The 19,826-nt window shown below is 32.0% G+C and overlaps 7 protein-coding genes across 7 annotated transcripts; 1 reads left to right on the forward strand and 6 right to left on the reverse strand.

Annotated features, from left to right (window-relative positions):
* Positions 1-1,698: 1,698 nt before the first annotated feature.
* On the reverse strand, positions 1,699-4,011 carry AIM44 (Aim44p; the record flags this gene model as incomplete). Its single annotated transcript, XM_003686380.1, has 1 exon — positions 1,699-4,011. The coding sequence occupies one exon, from the start codon at positions 4,009-4,011 to the stop codon at positions 1,699-1,701; it is 2,313 nt and encodes a 770-aa protein (XP_003686428.1).
* Positions 4,012-4,960: 949 nt separating this feature from the next.
* On the reverse strand, positions 4,961-5,854 carry PRM4 (pheromone-regulated protein PRM4; the record flags this gene model as incomplete). The annotated part of the gene is made up of 1 exon (XM_003686381.1): positions 4,961-5,854. The coding sequence occupies one exon, from the start codon at positions 5,852-5,854 to the stop codon at positions 4,961-4,963; it is 894 nt and encodes a 297-aa protein (XP_003686429.1).
* A 2,358-nt stretch (positions 5,855-8,212) lies between these two features.
* On the reverse strand, positions 8,213-10,750 carry RAD53 (serine/threonine/tyrosine protein kinase RAD53; the record flags this gene model as incomplete). The annotated part of the gene is made up of 1 exon (XM_003686382.1): positions 8,213-10,750. One exon carries the CDS (start codon positions 10,748-10,750, stop codon positions 8,213-8,215), a length of 2,538 nt encoding a protein of 845 aa, XP_003686430.1.
* Positions 10,751-11,428: 678 nt separating this feature from the next.
* On the reverse strand, positions 11,429-12,673 carry PRP46 (mRNA splicing protein PRP46; the record flags this gene model as incomplete). Its single annotated transcript, XM_003686383.1, has 1 exon — positions 11,429-12,673. The coding sequence occupies one exon, from the start codon at positions 12,671-12,673 to the stop codon at positions 11,429-11,431; it is 1,245 nt and encodes a 414-aa protein (XP_003686431.1).
* Positions 12,674-13,120: 447 nt separating this feature from the next.
* On the reverse strand, positions 13,121-14,599 carry MET7 (tetrahydrofolate synthase; the record flags this gene model as incomplete). The annotated part of the gene is made up of 1 exon (XM_003686384.1): positions 13,121-14,599. One exon carries the CDS (start codon positions 14,597-14,599, stop codon positions 13,121-13,123), a length of 1,479 nt encoding a protein of 492 aa, XP_003686432.1.
* An 811-nt stretch (positions 14,600-15,410) lies between these two features.
* Positions 15,411-18,026, forward strand: TPHA0G01630 (non-specific serine/threonine protein kinase; the record flags this gene model as incomplete). Its single annotated transcript, XM_003686385.1, has 1 exon — positions 15,411-18,026. One exon carries the CDS (start codon positions 15,411-15,413, stop codon positions 18,024-18,026), a length of 2,616 nt encoding a protein of 871 aa, XP_003686433.1.
* A 397-nt stretch (positions 18,027-18,423) lies between these two features.
* Positions 18,424-19,716, reverse strand: TPHA0G01640 (uncharacterized protein; the record flags this gene model as incomplete). The annotated part of the gene is made up of 1 exon (XM_003686386.1): positions 18,424-19,716. The coding sequence occupies one exon, from the start codon at positions 19,714-19,716 to the stop codon at positions 18,424-18,426; it is 1,293 nt and encodes a 430-aa protein (XP_003686434.1).
* Positions 19,717-19,826: the final 110 nt, after the last annotated feature.

Below are 19,826 nucleotides of genomic sequence, written 5' to 3' on the forward strand. Positions count from 1 at the left end.
ATGTAGCTATGCTCCAGGTTAATCGTAATTCTAAGAGGTCCACGCAGGGAATGCGTTTAAACAATTGAACCGTCTACGAGTCCGAAAATATTAATAATTTCGTTCAATTTCTTCTACTTGCATGAGTGCACTAAACCTTGAAGGTCTGTATATTAGGCTTATCGAAGAATACGAATCCAGAAGTTTAGCGTTCTTGCTTGACGCATTTTTTTTTATTGTTGTTTTTTCTTTTCGATATTAATTAATGTTATTGAGATTCGTCGGCTTCAACGAAATTATAAGAAACGTATTCGATCGATCTATTACGTCTTTTTCTAGTGAACTCTCGTATTAAGTTCAGATGAGAATTTTTTACCTGTGCTGTGTTTTTTAGTTTTTTAAGATGCTTTGTTTTTATTTTAGAGACAAAACGCTACACGAGATCGCAATTGAAAGTCTTTTTATTAGTGTTGTTGACATTTTTTGTTGTTTTGTGACAGTGTTTCCCCGAGAAATTGTTAAAGGTCACATTCAAGAACCGTTTTTGTAGACAATCATTTAATTGTTACATTACTAATTTGTGCGGAAGTTACTGGGGGATAAACTCGTTTTTCCACCAGAACCAGAAAGCTGAAGCTAACACCAAGAAAAAGAAAAGTTTGAATAAAACAGTACAACATAGATCTCGTAGAATAAATCCACTCACAGGTAATACTGAAACACAACACACCGACGCTTTTCTTTTTATTTTTCCCTTTTAGTTTTCTGGTTTTCACGCTGTATCGGCTTACCGAGAGGAGTCTTAAGATATTGATCATTATTATGAGCTGCAGGTAATTAATTTTTATTTAATCTTTTAACTGCAAGCATTTCTGCGGTTACAGTCATTCTGTTGTAGTGAATTCGAAACTTTGAATCTCATAAATGAGGGTACATTGAGAATTTTGTTGCGGTGCTAGTAAAACAACGGAGCACTGTCTCAGATCTGGTCGTATCCCAGTTCGTATGGCTTCTGATGTGGGAAATACATGCATTACACTGAAACATACGTACTATTTCTTTAGAATTACGTAGGAGATGGTTGTTCGACAAATGCGTTTAGAACATCAGATGAAAGGTTACCTTTTTTTCGCAAATTCTTCTCAGTGGTTTTCTCCGGACCATCGCAAGTATCTCGTATTTTTGATAAACGAGAGAAACGGTCATTACTGCATTCACAAATATTGTATTGGAAAAAATCTAGATTCTGTGTATCTGCATACTACCATATGGTCGGTATGCAACAACACGATAAATGGGCTGTGTCATTTTTAAGTTACAACGGCAAGATGTAATTTCGGCAATAAGCGTGATAGTGCTTACCGATGATGATTGAGGTTCTAACAGCACTTTCCTACTACCTTACAAGATTACATGATACAGACTTATTTGACGCTTGCAATTATTGCATTCTACTTCTGATCTAACTTTAAGGGAACAAACTAATTTCTTGCTTGCATTATTATATGATTTCTAAAAGCACCCCCATTGAAAATGTTTTGGCTGTCTGTCAGTTGTTGTCGTTTTCTAGACTGTTACCAAAGATGGTTCGCCACTAACTAAGTTCGAACATTTGTAATTATATGATTATATGTGATTAATTGTTCTTACATCTATTTATTGTGAGATAAATGTATGCTATATGTATTATGTATATATGCATGCTAATGATTGTTTAACTTAAACTGTCATTCTGATTGGTAAGGTTAATGATCTATGGACGTCCTTAGATTGGAATGAAATTACACTTGAGCTATGAGCAGTATTCTTAAATGGTGGCTCAACAGATATGTGAATAGTGTTGTTTCTGTGGGAATTATCGTTCAAATTAGACGTGTGTTCTTTGTTGAATTCATCAATCATTGAATCAATATCCTTATTGTTATATCTTGAAAAATTAACTCCATGTGTGGATGATTCACTTTTGATTTTGTTGAGCGATTGGGAATGTGTTAATAAACCCGAAACTGAATTCTCTTGGATTGTTGGTAAACTTGACCTTTCTTTCTCTTCCTTCTGTAAGGTAGACTCTTGTAAGTTTTTGACCTCTAATCTTAGTTTGATTCTTTGATAGATTACTTGGGAGAAATAATCAGAAAAAGTATTTTTGAGTTCGTCACTGTTTTTATTTCTTTTGCCATCCATATCTTCTTCTGCCAATTCTGTTTCAATACTAGAGTTGTCATTTAAACTGACAAATTCGGTGTCATCATCTAAATATGAATCGGAATCCTCCAAATATGAGTCCGTCTCATTCTCCAAAACCTTCAGTTTGTTCGAAATTTTTTCTGAGTTTACTGAGTGCATACCATTGGATGTGTCGATAATATATTCATCAGTTTCACTTTTGCCAAACTCATTTTCACTTTTTCCAGTATCTTCGTCTTCTGTCTCTTCTTTGATTGGATAATAGTGCTTCATAGTTAATGGGATAACTTTGTTTTTGACAACAATTGATGGTTCTCTCATTAACGAGTTCAATGAAGATACGCCAGATGATCTTGTCAATCTTGAATTTGTTCTTTTTGCTTCCGAATTAATACCATCCAGAGGAGAAACATTGTTCTTTGATAAGTCACTGTTCTTTGATAATGTTTTAGTAAGAAAGGTATTATTCAGAAGTTTTGAAGACACCGATGAAGTAGTAAATACAGATGCTGCTCTTCTAATTGATGATGGCGTTCGTCTCAACGAAGCAGTCTTAGTAACAATATCAGATTCATTTGTTTCAGAAGAAATTGGTTGTGATTCGTTGACCTTTGTAGGATTAATGGACATTTTTTCAAATTTTGAGTTTTTTGCTAGCACAGGTTCTAAAGATTTATGTGATTTACTTTTATTTGAAGTTGGATATTGATTTCCTTTTGTTCTTTGAATATGTGAAGTTAATTGGATGGTGCTGTTAGAATCAGATTTTTTCATATCATTCCTGTGCTTCAATTTCTTTCCATACACATTTAAATTAGAGTTAAAAGTGTTACTCCTACTGATTCTTTTACTTTTGTTAGTTTTATAGTTATTTTTTTCTTTAAAACTGAATAGTTTTTTTCTTAATACAAGTCCTAATTTCTCCAGACATTTTCCAAATTTAATAGCTAGCATTGTGAAGAATTGAAGTAAGCCTCCCTTACATCTCACGGCATTAGATCTCTTTAGTTGAGAAACCCGTTTACCACTTGAGTTTACTGGTGATTTATAGATGGAAGATGCATACCTGGACGAAGAGGAGGATGAAGAAGAACTCACTCTCTTGATTGTTGGTTTCCTTCCCAGTTTACCTTCAACGTGAGGTCTAAATGCTACTGAGTTTCTTGAATCCCTTCCAAAAGATTCTGAGGACTCAATCCTATATGCTAGAGATTCTCCCTTTGGAATAAAGGAGGTTTCAGATAAACCAGTTCTCTCAGTCTGTTTAGTTACATCATTAGAATCGTGATTGTTACCATCGTTATCCCTCTGTTGCAATCTTGGAGATGCTTCAAAAAATAGGTTTTCGTTCGAGGTTATTCGTTCTGGTGCTAATGTATGACGAAATTGAGTATTATTGCCTATGTTAGAAACATTTTCATTTTCATTGTGTATGTAATAATCACTTACTACATTTGAACCAATGTTTTTATTATTTTTATAGAACTGAGATTGCATAGATGTAGTATTATCTGAAATGTTGGCAAATGAGTAATAACCATTCGAAGAATGAGCATTCGATTGTGAAGTGTAGTCTGATAATATTTGAGATTGTGTGTCGAAAGTGTCATTTTCTGAATCGTTGGTTTCTTTGTTTAAACTTTGAGACAGCCCCATTTCTTTTTCAGAAAATTTTGTAGCACCATCATTGATATTATCATTTAATAAATGATGATTATTTAATTCTGGCTCTTGCAGGTTTGTATTTGGTAAACTTTCAATTGAAGGGAATTTAAAATCCATTTGAGTTCCGTTGAATGATTTTGTCTTTGTTCTGGTAGGTGTTCTTAATAACGTATGGGCCATATTACTTATCCTTCTGACTATCTAGTATGAATATATAATAAAGAGATGTTGACTATTAATATATATAATGCACTTGCAAGAAATGTAAAGTTACATTTCAGATCATGACAGAAAGACCTCTTATATATATGTCTGTATGCATATATGTATATATATTCAAATTATACAGGAATACAGATAAACTCAGCATCAAATTAAAAATATTATAATATTCTCCTGGTCATTGATTCAATATATTATTATATTTAAACTCAATGCTTGATCTCCCTTAACTGTAACTGGAAAATAAAGGCATATAATTAATAAGATGGCTGTTTCGAAACTTTGATTTAATCAAATAGTAATCAGGAAAAAGAAGAATTGTACAGTCGATTTCTAGAGTATGTCCCTTTTAGGAAACGTAATTGATTGAAGTGTTTTTTTTGTTGTCAACCTTAAACAATTTCGAAAGAATGAACAGAAAGTATGTAGAGCAGTAGGCGGGTAACAGGAAACATTCGAAGAAGACAACCAGCCATTCAATTATAATCTTCATGTTTGTGTGCAAAGTTAAGACCTTAGAGGGTGATATGTATACGTCAAATATCAAAGGAGTTAGAGGTTGGTTACTTTGTTTAGATTCTGTAGATCAAGATCATTAATCTATAGGGTGAGATCATTGAAAATATTACACAATAATAAATCTTTATACTCTCTTGTAAAAAAGAAAATTATTTTAGTTTTAATCTATTAACTTATGGTATGTATATATATTACATGTACCTAAATTAAAATAGTACTAATATAAAATATGATTATGAAAAATGCCCAAGTGGTATATGTATGCAAACATTATTGTAGAAAGAAAAAATACACCAGAATATAATTGTATTCTAATTGCTACCCCGTAGAATTAGAAGTCATTGAAATTGTATATTGGTAGATAAAATCCTTTTAAAACTCAATTAGTTTATGAGTTAGATGGACTATCCTTTTTAGAGATCATGACAGAATCGCCTGCTAAGTTCTTTAGCTTTTGCAGTAATAGTCCTTCGTTGTGAAGTTTGTGGAAATTCTTGTTAGAACTTGTTACAAAGGATACACCATTTATTACTAAGAATGGGACCTCTAATTGATCGTCCTTATGGTAACCTAACTGGTTGGTTAGGATTTTCTTTTTTGCAATGTAGTCGTGCAATAATGCACCTTGTACGTGTCTATCTAAATCGACAATAGCAATTTCTGGTAATATTTCATAACTGTTCAATAATAATTTTTTAATTTCATTTGATTGAGAGTCTGAAGATTTCATGAATAAAACCACTCTAGAAGTGTTGATTATTTCTTTGTAGTTAGCCGCAGCATCAAATGCAGCATTTTTATAAGCATTAATGTCATATTTGTCATTATTACGGTTATTTTTATTTTCACCTTTATTGGGTGAATTACTATTTTTGTTGTTTGATTCAATGTTATCCTTGTCCTCAGCATAACCGTTGTTATAATCATTTGGAGCTTGAACTGCAGTTGGTTTGGTGTTAATATGTTGAGATGTCATTGAATGTTTTGAGTTTACAAGGTTCATACCATTTCTAATGGTAGAAATTTGTTCCTCAACCTTAATTGAATTCAATTCGATTTCTTGTTTAGAATTTCCACCATGTTTAATTACATTGGCGTTTGAATCATCAAGTAACGATGAAGTTGATTTGTCATTAACCAATGGCGACAAATTATCAGAACTTATATACGTGTAAGATAAATATCCCATTAGAAACAATGAGAGAATAGTCATCGAAATGACTGTAAAATTCTTTCTTTGTTTTAATTTTCTTTGAATTTTCTTAGTAGTTTCCTTTCCCATTTTTAAAGTACTTTGAGTCTTACGTGTGTTTTTTTTAAATGTCCTCTTATTCAATAAATTTCTTAGGAATAATAACAATAAGTGAGACTTTCTAAATGACCTTCTTTTATATTAGCAGTAAATTCTGAGAAGTGATATATAATAAATCTTACTAAACAAACCTTCCCTGCGGTTTCTTTCTTTTTTTGGCGCTATTATGTTGTTATTAAAGGGGCTATTTTAAATTGACATAACTTAGCAATGAAAAAAACCATAGACGTCGATAGTCTTATTAATATCGTTTTACTTATATATAAAAGTACTGATAAATTCTAAGAATTAAAAAATAAAAAATTACATTGCTACCTACCATTAATAATGTGTGGTTTTTTGCTCTGTTTTACATTTATTGTATGCTTTCAGTGTACTTAAAACCACAAGTTGGCGCGCATTCCGCAATGACTAGTTATTTTTCAACAATTCGGAACCTCTACGAAATTTACCATCTCTTTAAAACAGATGAAAACCGGTATACAAAGAAAAAGTGTTTAAAATGACCAAAACTAATATTTGGAGATAACCCGATTTGGAGACTTCTCTTAATTAGTTAAAAGTCTAGAATAATTAAAACACACACTATATAACAAAAACAGGCTTAAAGTTATACAATTGTTAGAAGATATCCAGGATTTCATTTTTTTTATTTTTATTTTTAGTGTTCCATACATAGTTACAACTATGTATGGAACAGCACTGCTACCAAGAAACAGAATACTATCTTGTTTTTGTGCTCCAGTTTCAAAAAGAGTAATGATCAAAAACACTCCATGTACATTATCTTTCAGTTTCTTCCGCAGTGGGTCTCTCTGCCACGAAGGCTTGATTGAAACAGTCGGGTTTATTCCTGCAATCAATACGAAACACAATTTTTCACATGGAGTACTTAACTTTCTTATGATAAAAATAGGTTAAGTACTCTAACTCTTCTTCTTCTGGCAAGGCTTTGATCATATTTGCATTGGTGGATATTTATATCTCATTACTATGTCTCTTGCTTATAGTTCTCCAAACAATTTCAATTCTTCTAACAAACTGAGGTAGACAAAGTCTTATATTGAAAAAAAACATTTAGTGTTAGCCTTCCGTTTACGTGTACGTGTACGTGTTCAGAAAGACAGGGTTTAATTTTTTACCTAAATAGGCATTCATCCATCGTGAGTGGGTGGAGTCTTCCTGTGGAATCGCCATAGAAGTGTTTTTCTTTTTTATTATATGACCAAACTAGTAACAGCTTGGCTTTATGATAGTTTTATGGGTTTGGGGTTTCGTAATGTGGTACGGCTGTTTCTTTGTTAACAATACAAATATCACAAGTTTTTTACACGAAATTACACAAAAATACAAAAACACAAAAATATAAATCTAAATTTATTTATGGAATTCGGAAAAGTTTATTATTCCATTATTATCGTACAGTTTAACCGTAGAAATAGATACATACACAACAGATATAAGCCATAATTAGAAATCCTAATTTACTCTATATCGTTTCCGTTTGCGGTTGCTGAATCTATTATATTCAGTCTTGGCACAGTGACAACTGACTAGGTTCACTCTTTCCCTCTCTTTGCATCATAACTTTTACTGCTCTATAGTAGACCCTCATCGTTTCCAACGGTCATAGGGTAGAACTGTCTATTTCGCATTTTCAACAAGATATATACATTCACACATGTATAATAGATACATGCGTCTACATATGCATACCTTTTCCGCTTTATGTTGCTTATGCAACAGATAAAGGTAACTAGAAATCTCTCTGGCTGGCTATCGTATATTCTATATTGTTGGGCTAGCTATTTCTTTTCATCTCTATCTCGAAAAAGGAATTGATCTTGAAAAATCTTCTTTTTTTATGAACTAGAAGAACCTGATACTAAACAATTAATTAAACTTCTCATTGGCTTCCCAATGAGTATTAAATAAACTTTAACTAATATATTGAATTATTACTACCGGTTTTGTTTCCCGTTCCAATGAGGTAGGTTCATGTGCATTTTTGGATTTAATTAATCCCTATCTAAACATAACAAAAGGTCAGATGCTGTTCCCCATTTAGATAGTTCGGAGTTTAAGCGAGTAGAATAGAGACAGTTTTTTAGGGTAACGATATATAGTTATATACGTAATAATTACTCAAAAAAACTATCGTTAATGGAAAACAGGACTATGCCTCATGAGTATTTTAACTTTTAATAAATTTGAATAATTGGACTTATCAATTATAGTGTTTTTAAGATTTATTATGCAAAGTGTACATATCTAAATTAAACTGTCGATGGTATGGATGTTGTTTCCCCGGAGCTCGTGTTTTTCTTATTAAATGAACTGTAAATTATCAGCATTTTTCTCAGTTGGATCCAATTTGGCTCTTTTCACCTTTTTATTTGGGTCGTTTTGTGATTGTGATAAACTAACAGAATGAACTCTTCTCAATTTATTACTGTTACTAGTATTACCGTCTACTTGTTTCACTGGAGTTACAGATTCAGATAAAAATTCAGGTTCTTGATGCAAACGGTCCATAAGATTCTGGTCGTCGGTGCTCAAAGGTGCGACAATATCTTGAACTCTGTCGTTCGTATGATCACTTTCGTTTCGTTGTAGTTGTGGTAAGCCAACATCTTGTTGGGAAGATATTTGCCTGTTATTAGCCCTCTTCATGGACATCATCTGCATTAATCTCGTCACTAAATTCTGCTCGTCTGCCCTTTGTGGAACAATTTGAAGATCATTAGCGTTATCTGGTTTAGAACCGTCGTTGAATAGACCTACGGTATCATTGATTTCAACTTTGAATCCTATTACAAAGTTATGGTTCTTGTCCCAAACGATCTTTATCTCATCACCATCATGTAATAACCTCTTGTAACCGGCTTGTATTTTGACATTGTTTATGTAACTCACGTTAGTACCACTGTGACAATACCAAATATCATCTAAACCTTGGGCAGGTGATTCATAAAAGCTATTACCAACGATGTGTCTATTTTTTAAAAGGAAGCAGTGAACTTTAGATAATCTATTATCCTCGATTCTGCAGTTACAATCGTCAGTTCTGCCAATGAAAAATGGATTAATACCTTGTTTTATTTCAATTGATTCCTGAATCGAACTTTCCTCGAGAGGATGTAACGTCAAAAATAGATTGTTATTATTCTTTTTAATTCTCCTTTGTTGTTGAAACTCTGTGGCTCTAGGTTGCATATATTGAACTGGTGCTCTAGTTGGTATTTTAAATCCTTTGAATTGACTTGCGGAAAATTCTTCTTCTTTTTCTTCTTCTTCTTTTTCTTCTTCTTCTTTGATCTTTTGCATTTGTAATTTCTTTTGTTGTCTCATGAATTCATACTGCGCATCATCCATACTTTCTAATATTTTTTGCTGTGATAACGACTGTGATAATGAGACCTGTGATAATTGGCTATCTGTTTTGCTCCCATTATATGATTGATTCAAATACCCCATCTTAATCCAGGGGTGTTGTAAAGCCCTTTCTGCTGAGAGTCTATCATTTGGATTTACCTGTAAAAGTGAGTCAATGAAATTTCTAGCTTCATCTGAGATTCGGAAATCCTTTAAAGGACCTTCATGATAAGAACCATTTCTAACCTGTTTGTAAAGCTGTTCTTGAGTAGATCCACTGAATGGTAAATGACCTGTTAAAATTACATATACAAGGCAGCCTATCGACCACATATCAACTAACGAGGAATATTCATTCCTTTCTTCATTTTCTTCTAAATTATTGCTACCACTAATGATTTCAGGGGCAACATATGCAAGTGTACCGCAAAATGTTTTCATAAAAGTTCCATTTCCTTGTACTTTGGCTAGACCAAAATCAGTAATTTTGACCAACACGGGGTCATCTTGTTCAATTAAAATGTTATCAGGTTTTAGATCCCTATGACTAATGCATTTGGAATGTATATATTTCACAGCTTCTAAAATCTGTCTAGTGATTTCCCTGCCTGCATCCTCCCCAACTGATCCATGGGCTGCGACAAAATCCATTAAATCTCCTCCTGATACAAATTCCATCAGCAGATAATAACTTTCTTCGTCTTCATAAAATCCTTTTAATCTGACTATTCTTGGATGATCTAATTTCCTCAATACTTCTAACTCCCTCGTAACACCATCCATGTTCCCCATTACTTTTCTTTTGCTTATAATTTTAACTGCAAATGTTTTACCAGTACTTCTCTCTACTGCTTTTTTAACAATTGCAAAGGCACCTTGTCCTACAACTTCATCTTTAATTGTAAAATCTTTGAATATACCTAACGGTTTTATACTTTTAATATTTGATGATTGAAATTTCGATGAACTTCCAGCTTCTATACCATTATCCATACTTGCTCTTGATTTATTCATCTTGTAGTTTTTCAAATTTTCTGCAAATTTATCATTGATGAAGAGTACTAATGAAAGGACATCTGATGCTACACCTAAACCTACAGTTATTTCATCACCTTGTGATATTATTTGATTTCTATTTTTTTCTAGTTTTTCACCGTTCAACCATGTTCCATTTGTTGATATATCTTTGATAAGTAAATTTCCGTCTTCTCCTAAAAGCAATTGAAAATGTTTATTTGATAGCCTATTGATGTCTCCCAAATGATAATCACATTTGGGATTTCTACCAAAAATCCAAACCTTTTTTATGGATTGCTTCTCTTTAATTACTTGATCTATGTCAGCTCTTAGATCTCGGATCTGGATTTGACCAGAAGTACAAATGACTCTGCAAACAATATTATCATCAATTCGTTCCTGGGAGAATTTATCTATTAGAAATTTCTGCGTTGCTTGTGTTGCCTGTTGCGTGGGTTGTGTGCCTCCATTCATATCTGTATTATCTTGATGGTCTATATTAAAGTTGATGGAGAATTCTGTTCCATACGCACAAATATTTGTATTGCAGAGTTTATATGACTAACCTATTAAAACCAATTCGAACAATTCACCACTATAAGAGCACTCTAAACTAATTGTTCTGATTTATTAATTCATTTTACAATGGTTAAAACTGTAATTTAATATCTATTAAGTTCAGTTATTGCCATTGTACGCCAAATGCATTGCAATAAAAAATTCAATTGTATCAAATTTCATAGTAATTGAAAATATACAAATTGAAGACATCGGATGCTTAACGCGTTGAGTTCCCTGAGCTGCTCAAGTAATCTAAACTATTTCAGTGACTAAGAATAAAACAATCGAATGTTATGAAACGTTAGGATAAATATAAGATAATATAAAGTTCATATCATTACTAATGAAAGTTATATACATACTTTTATATATTACATTATTCGAAAAAGATAGAAGAAAGCAGGAGAAGGTGACTGCAAATAGATGTTCACTAGTTGACTAATATATATATATATAAAATACGTTACTAGATGCTCCATTCAAAGAATGCATTATATCAAGAGTATGTAAATTGTGTATGCTGTAGTATGCTATTTTGGAAATAAGAAAAGAATATTGTTAAGCAGATAATTGAGACAACAAGCCGATTTATTAGAATCTTTGCTTAGATAATAATGGATTCCATTTCAAACCTGGATGTGACTCTTTAGTGGCTCTTTTTATTTTAATCCACATTTTGATACTTTTATCTGTTTCACCAGTGATAAAAATTTGTCCTGTCGCATCAAATGTACCGCTCAATATGCCTTTTTCACTTTCCAAGGAACCAGACATAGCTGTAGTTGCTATCTTTTGATACTTATGACCTGATTTATAATCAAAAAATGATAAAACACCATTGTCTCCACATGCAGCCATAATGTTATCTTGATTAATGCTAATAGAATTTACTATCCCAAGGGTATCTGATTCAAAATTTGTTAATAATGATCCTTCAGGTAATCTCCATGATCGTATATCGTCTGTACAAGCCGAAGCTATGGAAAATTCAGTTGGGTTCACTGCTATATCTCTAACTGTCCGTTTATGATGAGTCAAAGTCTTAATCGCCTTACCAGCAACTATATCCCATAATTTAACAGTAGCATCATTTGATGCACTAACTACTTGTGGATCTACTGGTATGCACTTTACTGTAGTAACCGGGGCCTTATGTCCAATTAATGTCATTACCGCTGTTCTTGAGCGAATATCCCATAATCTTATAGTGCTGTCTCTACCTGCAGTAGCAATTAAGTCTAACGTTGGATGAACATCTACAGTATTAACACCTGATAGATGTCCAAAATATTCTCTTATCGCCATATTCTTCTCTAAATCCCAACATTTAATCAACTTATCTTCACTTGCAGAAAATAAGTACGGCGATCTTTTAGATATGGCAATATCTCTTACAGGCATTACATGTCCAGAAAGCGTTATCTTTAATTTACCTGATTCTAAATCCCATATTTTTATTGTTGTGTCACTGCTTCCTGTTGCAAACCATTTATTCTCTACCGTATCAACTTCAACACATCTGACCCATCCTAAGTGACCATTGATGACTCTTTTAAGTTGCCAAGGTTCGTGCCATTCCGGAGTTTGTAACATTAGATTTCTGTGTCTATCTAGAACAGAATGCATTCCATTATTCTCATTATTATCTTGATTCGCCGCATTCGAATTTATTTTATCATCAGTGGCCTGATCTATGTTTCTTTGGTGACAATCTATCCCTATTCTTTTCTGAATATGTTGAGGAATATCCTTCATATGACGGAACTGGTTATTCCACCGAACCTCAGTATAAAACTTATCTATCGAGCTTAAACTTTCTATTTTATCTTCTTCCATCCTTATTGCGTGGTGCTCAGATTATTCTGTACGCTTGCAACTTATCAAAAACACTGTTTAATAAGTAAAATAAAGCAGTTTTATGGCAATATAAATAACAACAGTGAATGTCGGTATCTTATTCTATATCTAAATATCCAAGTCAACAACTTGATGTCACATTTTATATATATTTTTATATAATGGTTTTGCACTTTTTTTCAATTTTCGGTATTAGAAAATACTAACTAAAATAAAGGCTGTGGTTCGAAATCTCATAGTAAAAACACTTTATGATCATTAAATGATAATACAAAGATGTTTATAAATGTATTCTATTCTATTATTTTCAAAATAATTTTGAAGTATACTTACATGTCTTACTATAAATGTTTATATATATGTTCGATTTTTTTGTGATGAAGGTGGGATATATTTATCTTGTACTAGTATAGCCTCCGTTTCTATCTATTTCCCATCAAATACTACCAATAAACCACCTACTAGATGTAATGAACCTGTTACGAATATATCAATTTCGTTTGAATTTATTTTAAGATTATCAATCAACTCATATGCTGATTCAATATCAGATGAAACGTGAACTTTAGACTTGTCATCAAATGATTTCCATTCTTCTGCTAATGCTTTCTGGACTGTTAACATATCAACTTCCTCCTTCGCTTCATTCATAGAGACTAAATCACTACTATATGCTCCAGATTTCCATGTAACATTAGAAGTAAATATAACCTCATCAAATTGTATTTCTGGGTATAATTTCTCATGAATGTAATTTACCAGAGCTTTAGCATCTCTTGCCTGCTGATTAAATAGCAATACTTTTTTGTTTGGTGACTTAATCGCTATATCTTTAAACCATTCCGAGGCTGCATTAATACTATCAGCTGTATGTGCCCCATCGATATACCAGTTTCTACCATTCTCTTTTAAAGTTTGACAACGACCTTCCCATCTACTAGCTTTAAGTCCCTTGATAAATTTAGCAGGAATAGTTGCATCACGCGCAGATATAGGTTTGATGTTTTCAATCTCCATTTTTGATAAGAATTGCGATGAAAGTCCCACTGCTAATGATGCATTTGCAAGTTGAAATTTACCATCTATACCTAATTTTATATTTTCTAATTGAAAAAAATTAGGCAAAACTGTCAGAGTGGTTGAACGTTCTTTGGCTCTTTCGTGTAACACCTGTAAACCCGCTTGTGGTTGGTTACTGATTGTATATGCAGGTGCGTTTGTTTTAAAAATTCCACCTTTATTCCATGCAATCTCTTCAATTGTATTTCCTAGCATAAAAGTATGGTCAATTCCAAGTAAAGAAACACCACAAGTAACAGGTTTTGATACTATGTTAGTGCTATCATATTCACCACCAACACCAACTTCATAGATACAACCTTTAACTCCTTCTTGTAAAAATATGTGAAAAGATAATAGCGTTAAATATTTAAAATAAGCTGGTTTTGCACCCTTGATCATATTAGGAAACTTCTCTGTCGATGATTGAGTACTCTCTAGTTTATCCCAAACTTCGAAAAAATATTTAGTAAATTTCATCTCATCTATTGGTTCACTGTTAATTCTAATTCTTTCTCTAACAGATTTCAAATGTGGAGATGTGAATAAACCAATTTTGGGTAAGGAATCTCTGTACTGACTTAGAATTGAATCTGTAAAAGCAGCTGTGGATCCTTTACCTTTTGTGCCGGTTATATGGATCATATTCAAGTTATCTAGATCTGAAATGGAATACCCAATTCTTTTTGTCCATTCTTGCATCTCCAAAATGGCCATTTTATTCTTTGAGTTTCCTGATTGTCTAATGGCCATTATAGTAGCATAATTAGATTGCAACGAATTCAACTTCTTAACAGCATCTTGATAAGTTCTAACACCCATTGCTATTGGAGAGGTTAATTTCATAGATATTAGATAAATAAAGCAAATAAGTTGTAAGTCTAATTTAGTAATATAAAATAAATTTTAATAATTTCAATTACAATTGAGATCCTACCCTAATAATAATATCTTTAGTGACAGTCCCTACCTTTTTCTAACAAAGCTTCCCCTTGCCTACCAAAAAAAACATTAATCTAATCATAATTGACAGATTCAAAACCTTAAAGTAACAATAAATTTATCAAAGCATTGAAACATTATCAACATTTCCATCATATTATATCGAATAGTCATCGAAGTCTTGAAGGAATCGAATCGAGAAGCCTTTAAATTGTGGTAATAATTCAATATTTTAAGTCATGTGCCATTTGATAAAAAGATAAACCTTCGGGTAACGGTTAAATGAATATTTAATAATTTAGGTCAATATTTCAATGTATATCAAATCATAACAGAGATTTCAAATAAGAGTCTAGAGACTATGGGATTAAGTTTGAAACAGAGAGCTAGTAATTTCATAGATTGAATCCATAGTGTAGAAGACTTTTAAATATCCTTAAGGATTAAAACCACCATTGAAGATCAGAATAGCAAGGTTACAAATAGGATCATTCTTTAAAAACGTCATTCTCTTCTCACTTTTTTTTTAAGGTATCTTTTGTTTGTGGATTATTAAGATAGTATATTCGATTAAATAGGATTCATTAATAACAGTAGCAAAGTTTGAATTTTCTTTTTGTCTGGCACTAGTTATTTTCACAAATTTACATGAAATAAGGTACTCTTTGAAATCATTAGATTTTAAATTATCAAATCGGTTTGAACTTCCCCAGGCATGCGGAATTTAAAGATCGATGATAACCAACTAAAGGAATTGATAAATAAGTCATATAATAAACTATATGGACAGTTCACCTCAAATGAATTGTATGAGGTTGGTAATTATAAAATATTAAAGCAAGTAGGGGAAGGCAGTTTTGGGAAAGTCTATTTGGCTATACATAGGCCAACACATAGGAAAGTGGTTTTAAAGAGTAGTTCTAAAACAGATCCAAATGTTGTAAGAGAAGTTTTTTATCACAGACAATTCGATCACCCTTATATTACAAAATTATATGAGATTATAATCACGGAGACAAAGGTATGGATGTCATTAGAGTATTGTCCCGGGAAAGAATTATATGATTATCTTTTGGTTATGAGAAGAATTCCATTAGATGAATGTTCCCGTTTATTTGCTCAAATAGTCGGAGCAGTTTATTATGCACATTCCTTAAACTGTGTACATAGAGATTTAAAATTAGAAAATATTTTGTTGGATATGCAAGGTAATGCAAAATTGGCTGATTTTGGTTTTACAAGAGAATGTGCAACTAAAAATCAATTAGAAACTATATGTGGCACAACTGTATATATGGCCCCTGAATTGCTACGAAGGGATACGTATGATGGATTTAAGATTGATATTTGGTCACTTGGTGTAATATTATATACGTTGATTAACGGTTCTATGCCTTTTGATGAAGAAGATGAAACGAGAACTGAATGGAAAATTATTAATGAAGAACCAGACTATAATGAAAAGATTTTTAATGCTAATTCCATCGAATTGATTAAATCACTTCTTATAAAGGATCCTAAAAAGAGACCAAGTATGACAGAAATTTTAAAGCATAAATTTTTAGAACCATATGGTGAATCTATATTAGAGGAAGCAGATAAAATTCTTTTGAAACAAAGAAACAGTATGTTAAATTTTAATACGAAAACTGAGAAAAGGTTACTGAAAATGCTGAAAAGATCAGGATTTGATACTCAAGCAATCAAAAGCTCTGTTCAAAAGAGGAAATGCGATTCTTTATCTGGGCACTGGTATTTATTGCTTGAACAGGAGAAGGAGTCGCCAAAACTGCATAAATCACATCTAAATAAATCTATATTATCATTAACGAAAGTATTTGAAGATGCTGATGAAAAAAATGAAGAACTTATCGATAACTTAGATACGAATTTAATATTATCAAGGACTACATCTCTACATCGGAATACAAGTAATGGCAAGGATACATCTCTATCAAATGAAGAATCTCTAGTTGGAGCTTCTCTTGAACCGACTATTACCAAAAATTCTATATTAAGCTCATCAACCTTCAGCAATGACTTCATGAATAGTAAGAATAAACTCTTCAAAAGGATGACAAAATTTTTTAAAAGTAAAAATAATCAATATTTCATGGCTAGTGCTGATCAGGATTCCATTAACGCCGGCTCAGTTGGCACAGCACTTTCAAGGTTAAGTCTTGAGAATAAAAGAAAGAGATTAGAATCCACTGAAAATAATATAAAATTAGAAGTGCATAAATTACCTGAGGACAATCCAAATATTACTAATGGTACTAAAAAGGATTCTTTGATTAATAAAAAGAAAGAAATCGTAATTGTAAGTAATAGAAATAGTTCTTCGCGAAATTATGGAAATATGAGCAATACCAAATCGGGAAACTTCAGTGAATTTTCTGATAATACATCTATTGATAATTATAATGATTCTGAGTCATTAAGCAATATGCATTTTTCTTTGGCAAGTAATGCTAAAGTACTAGCACCCCTTAATTCAAGATTGGCGACATCAATTTCTCAACATTCTCAGCTATCAAATGACACATACGCATCCGATTATTCTACTGATGGGAACAATTCATCTTCGCATAAACAAGAGTTTACAAAGTACAGATCAGGTAAAAAGCAAAACACTACTAGTTTAAATAGAACCGAAAAGATATTAAATGTATATGGGCGCAAATTTGTTAGAAGAGATAAAAGTATTATATCTACAACATCAAGTACATCAGAAATAAGTTCGAGAGCAGACTCTTTCTATGATTTGGCTACAGTAAGCTTGCCAACTCCTAATGAGAAGTACTCCTCTGATATACCAAATGCAAGGAAACATAAATTGTCTAGATTTGATACTAAAAAATCATGGCTTCCTGGCGAAGGTCATAGCAGCAGAAATAATGTAAGACGTAGAAGAAGTGCAAAACATAACAATTATAAGAATACAGTTGCCGAAAATCAATTTGTTATCCAAGAAGAAAGCTCTATTGACAGTGATGAGAATAATTTACAATCTAATAATGACTTACTTCTATCACCAAGAATTAACTTACATGATTCTGAAATCAACTCATCAGGTAATGATGACGATTTGAATTATAAACCTTTTTCATCTAAAACCTTTCTACAAACTAACACTTATGGAAGACATGAAACCATTTTAAAACACCGTTCTTTGAGTAATGATAGTGAATGGTCGCATAGAATGTCTAATGGGCAAGATGATATCAGTTCTATGGCTGTTGAAGAAGATGATGATGGCTCTGATGTAGATATGTCTTCGTATAATCAACAAATACCAAACAATTTGAAATTTGAGAGAGAATCATTATAGTAAATACTACTTATATAAACACTTTTACTACTTGCTTTTCTAAAAGAGAAGTGCGATCTAGATTAATGAAATGATAATGATGCATAGATAAATTGAATTTATTTTTTATCTTTTTCTAACATAGTGTTGATAAACCTTTGCAGAAGTTCACTAGGATTATCGTCAGACGTTATTGACCTAATGAGATCATTCAGATTTTCAAATGCATTAGCTTTTATACCATTATCAACTAAAAATTGATCAACATCTGAGATATCTTCTTTAATTCCCTTAAATTCTCCTTTGTATTTTTCATCTTCCTGTAAATGCTGTGATTTGGTATAACTTTGTATCTCTTTATTATCCAGATTTAAAGCTTCTTTCAAAAAAAATTCAAAAAAATCATCTTCATCAATATCTATATCGTTTTTTTGAAGTAATTCCTAGCATCTATATCATCGTCCAGTGTAGATGATTCGTGTGAATCCGAGCTACTAATAGAATCTACATTCAACTCTGGTTTATCTAAATTTAATTCATCCATATCTTGAGTAGCAACCTTAAGGTAATCAGGAAACTGATTCATGAATTCTAACTCTGTATCTACAGTGCCTGCTGTCTCGACAGGACCTTCCAAGGATATCTTTTTGAACTTGTAAGTATCAAAGATGTTCTTTGATGAGCTGAAAAACTCTGAATCATTACTTGTTGTGTCATTTGATCTAACTTGTAGTTCCTTATTTGATGTGAGCATTTTAATAATTCTTAATAATATTCTTGAGCAGTAAACAGGAATTGAACTTTTTTCTTTCTTTAAATTTTTCTTATCAAGGAATAAAGACAACAGATTGGAAAATTCTTTAGGAATTATAACATTACTTTTTATTATTTCATCGCTAACAGGTGAAGATGTTATGTCAATATCTACAATATTATCAATTAGTAATGTTTTTATTAAAAAGCATACAATCTGTTTGTTTTTCGTAAATAATTTATAATCATTAGTATTCTCAAAGTATAAAGGCATAGAAACCATATTTGATAAAATATTATCTGGAAATTTTTTTATAAAATACTCATCTATTTGGTTATTGAGAGCCTTAATTTGGCAGCATTTAAAATAAGCCTTTGATAAAAACTCTAATGCTTCTGTAGGCTTTAACCCACGATCTGGGTAAAATGATAATGGAATCATTTTGAACTTGCCTTCATGTATCCAAAGCCTATTATTGGCAATAGGATATTCATATTCCTCTGGGATATTCTCATTACACACTGATAAAATGAAGTCACCAGTTGTGTCACAGACACGAATAAATTCATTCACAGATAATAAGTTTGATATTTCTTGTAGCAGTGCAACTATTATTTTTTCTTCTTCAATAATATTATCCTCGACACAGATTTGACCTTTTATAAAACAACCAGGAAATGTTTCAAATGATTCTATGGTTACTTGAATGGGGTTATATTCTGACCATGGGTAGTTATTATTCCAAGTTGAAAGATGGGCGTTAATTAAACGCAATACCTCATTCAATCTCTCCATAGATTGCCCAGTATTGTATCTATCTAAATTAAAAACACCAAATAGCAGGTGCGTTTTATCAGGAGCATTAAAAACATCAATATCTGACTCTATATTTCCATCATTCTGCCATAAAAAAGAATTTGGCACAGTTTCCTCAACCTTAATCAGTTCTGGGATCATTGGATGTCATTCGACTTTAAATTATTCTTAATTTCGAAGAAAATCACCAATATATACAACTCAGTCGTTAATTATATATTCGTTATAATGTTTATATACTAAATTTGGTG

Source organism: Tetrapisispora phaffii, chromosome 7 (genome assembly GCF_000236905.1).
Source record: "Tetrapisispora phaffii CBS 4417 chromosome 7, complete genome".
In the NCBI taxonomy this organism is placed as follows: Eukaryota; Fungi; Ascomycota; class Saccharomycetes; order Saccharomycetales; family Saccharomycetaceae; genus Tetrapisispora; species Tetrapisispora phaffii.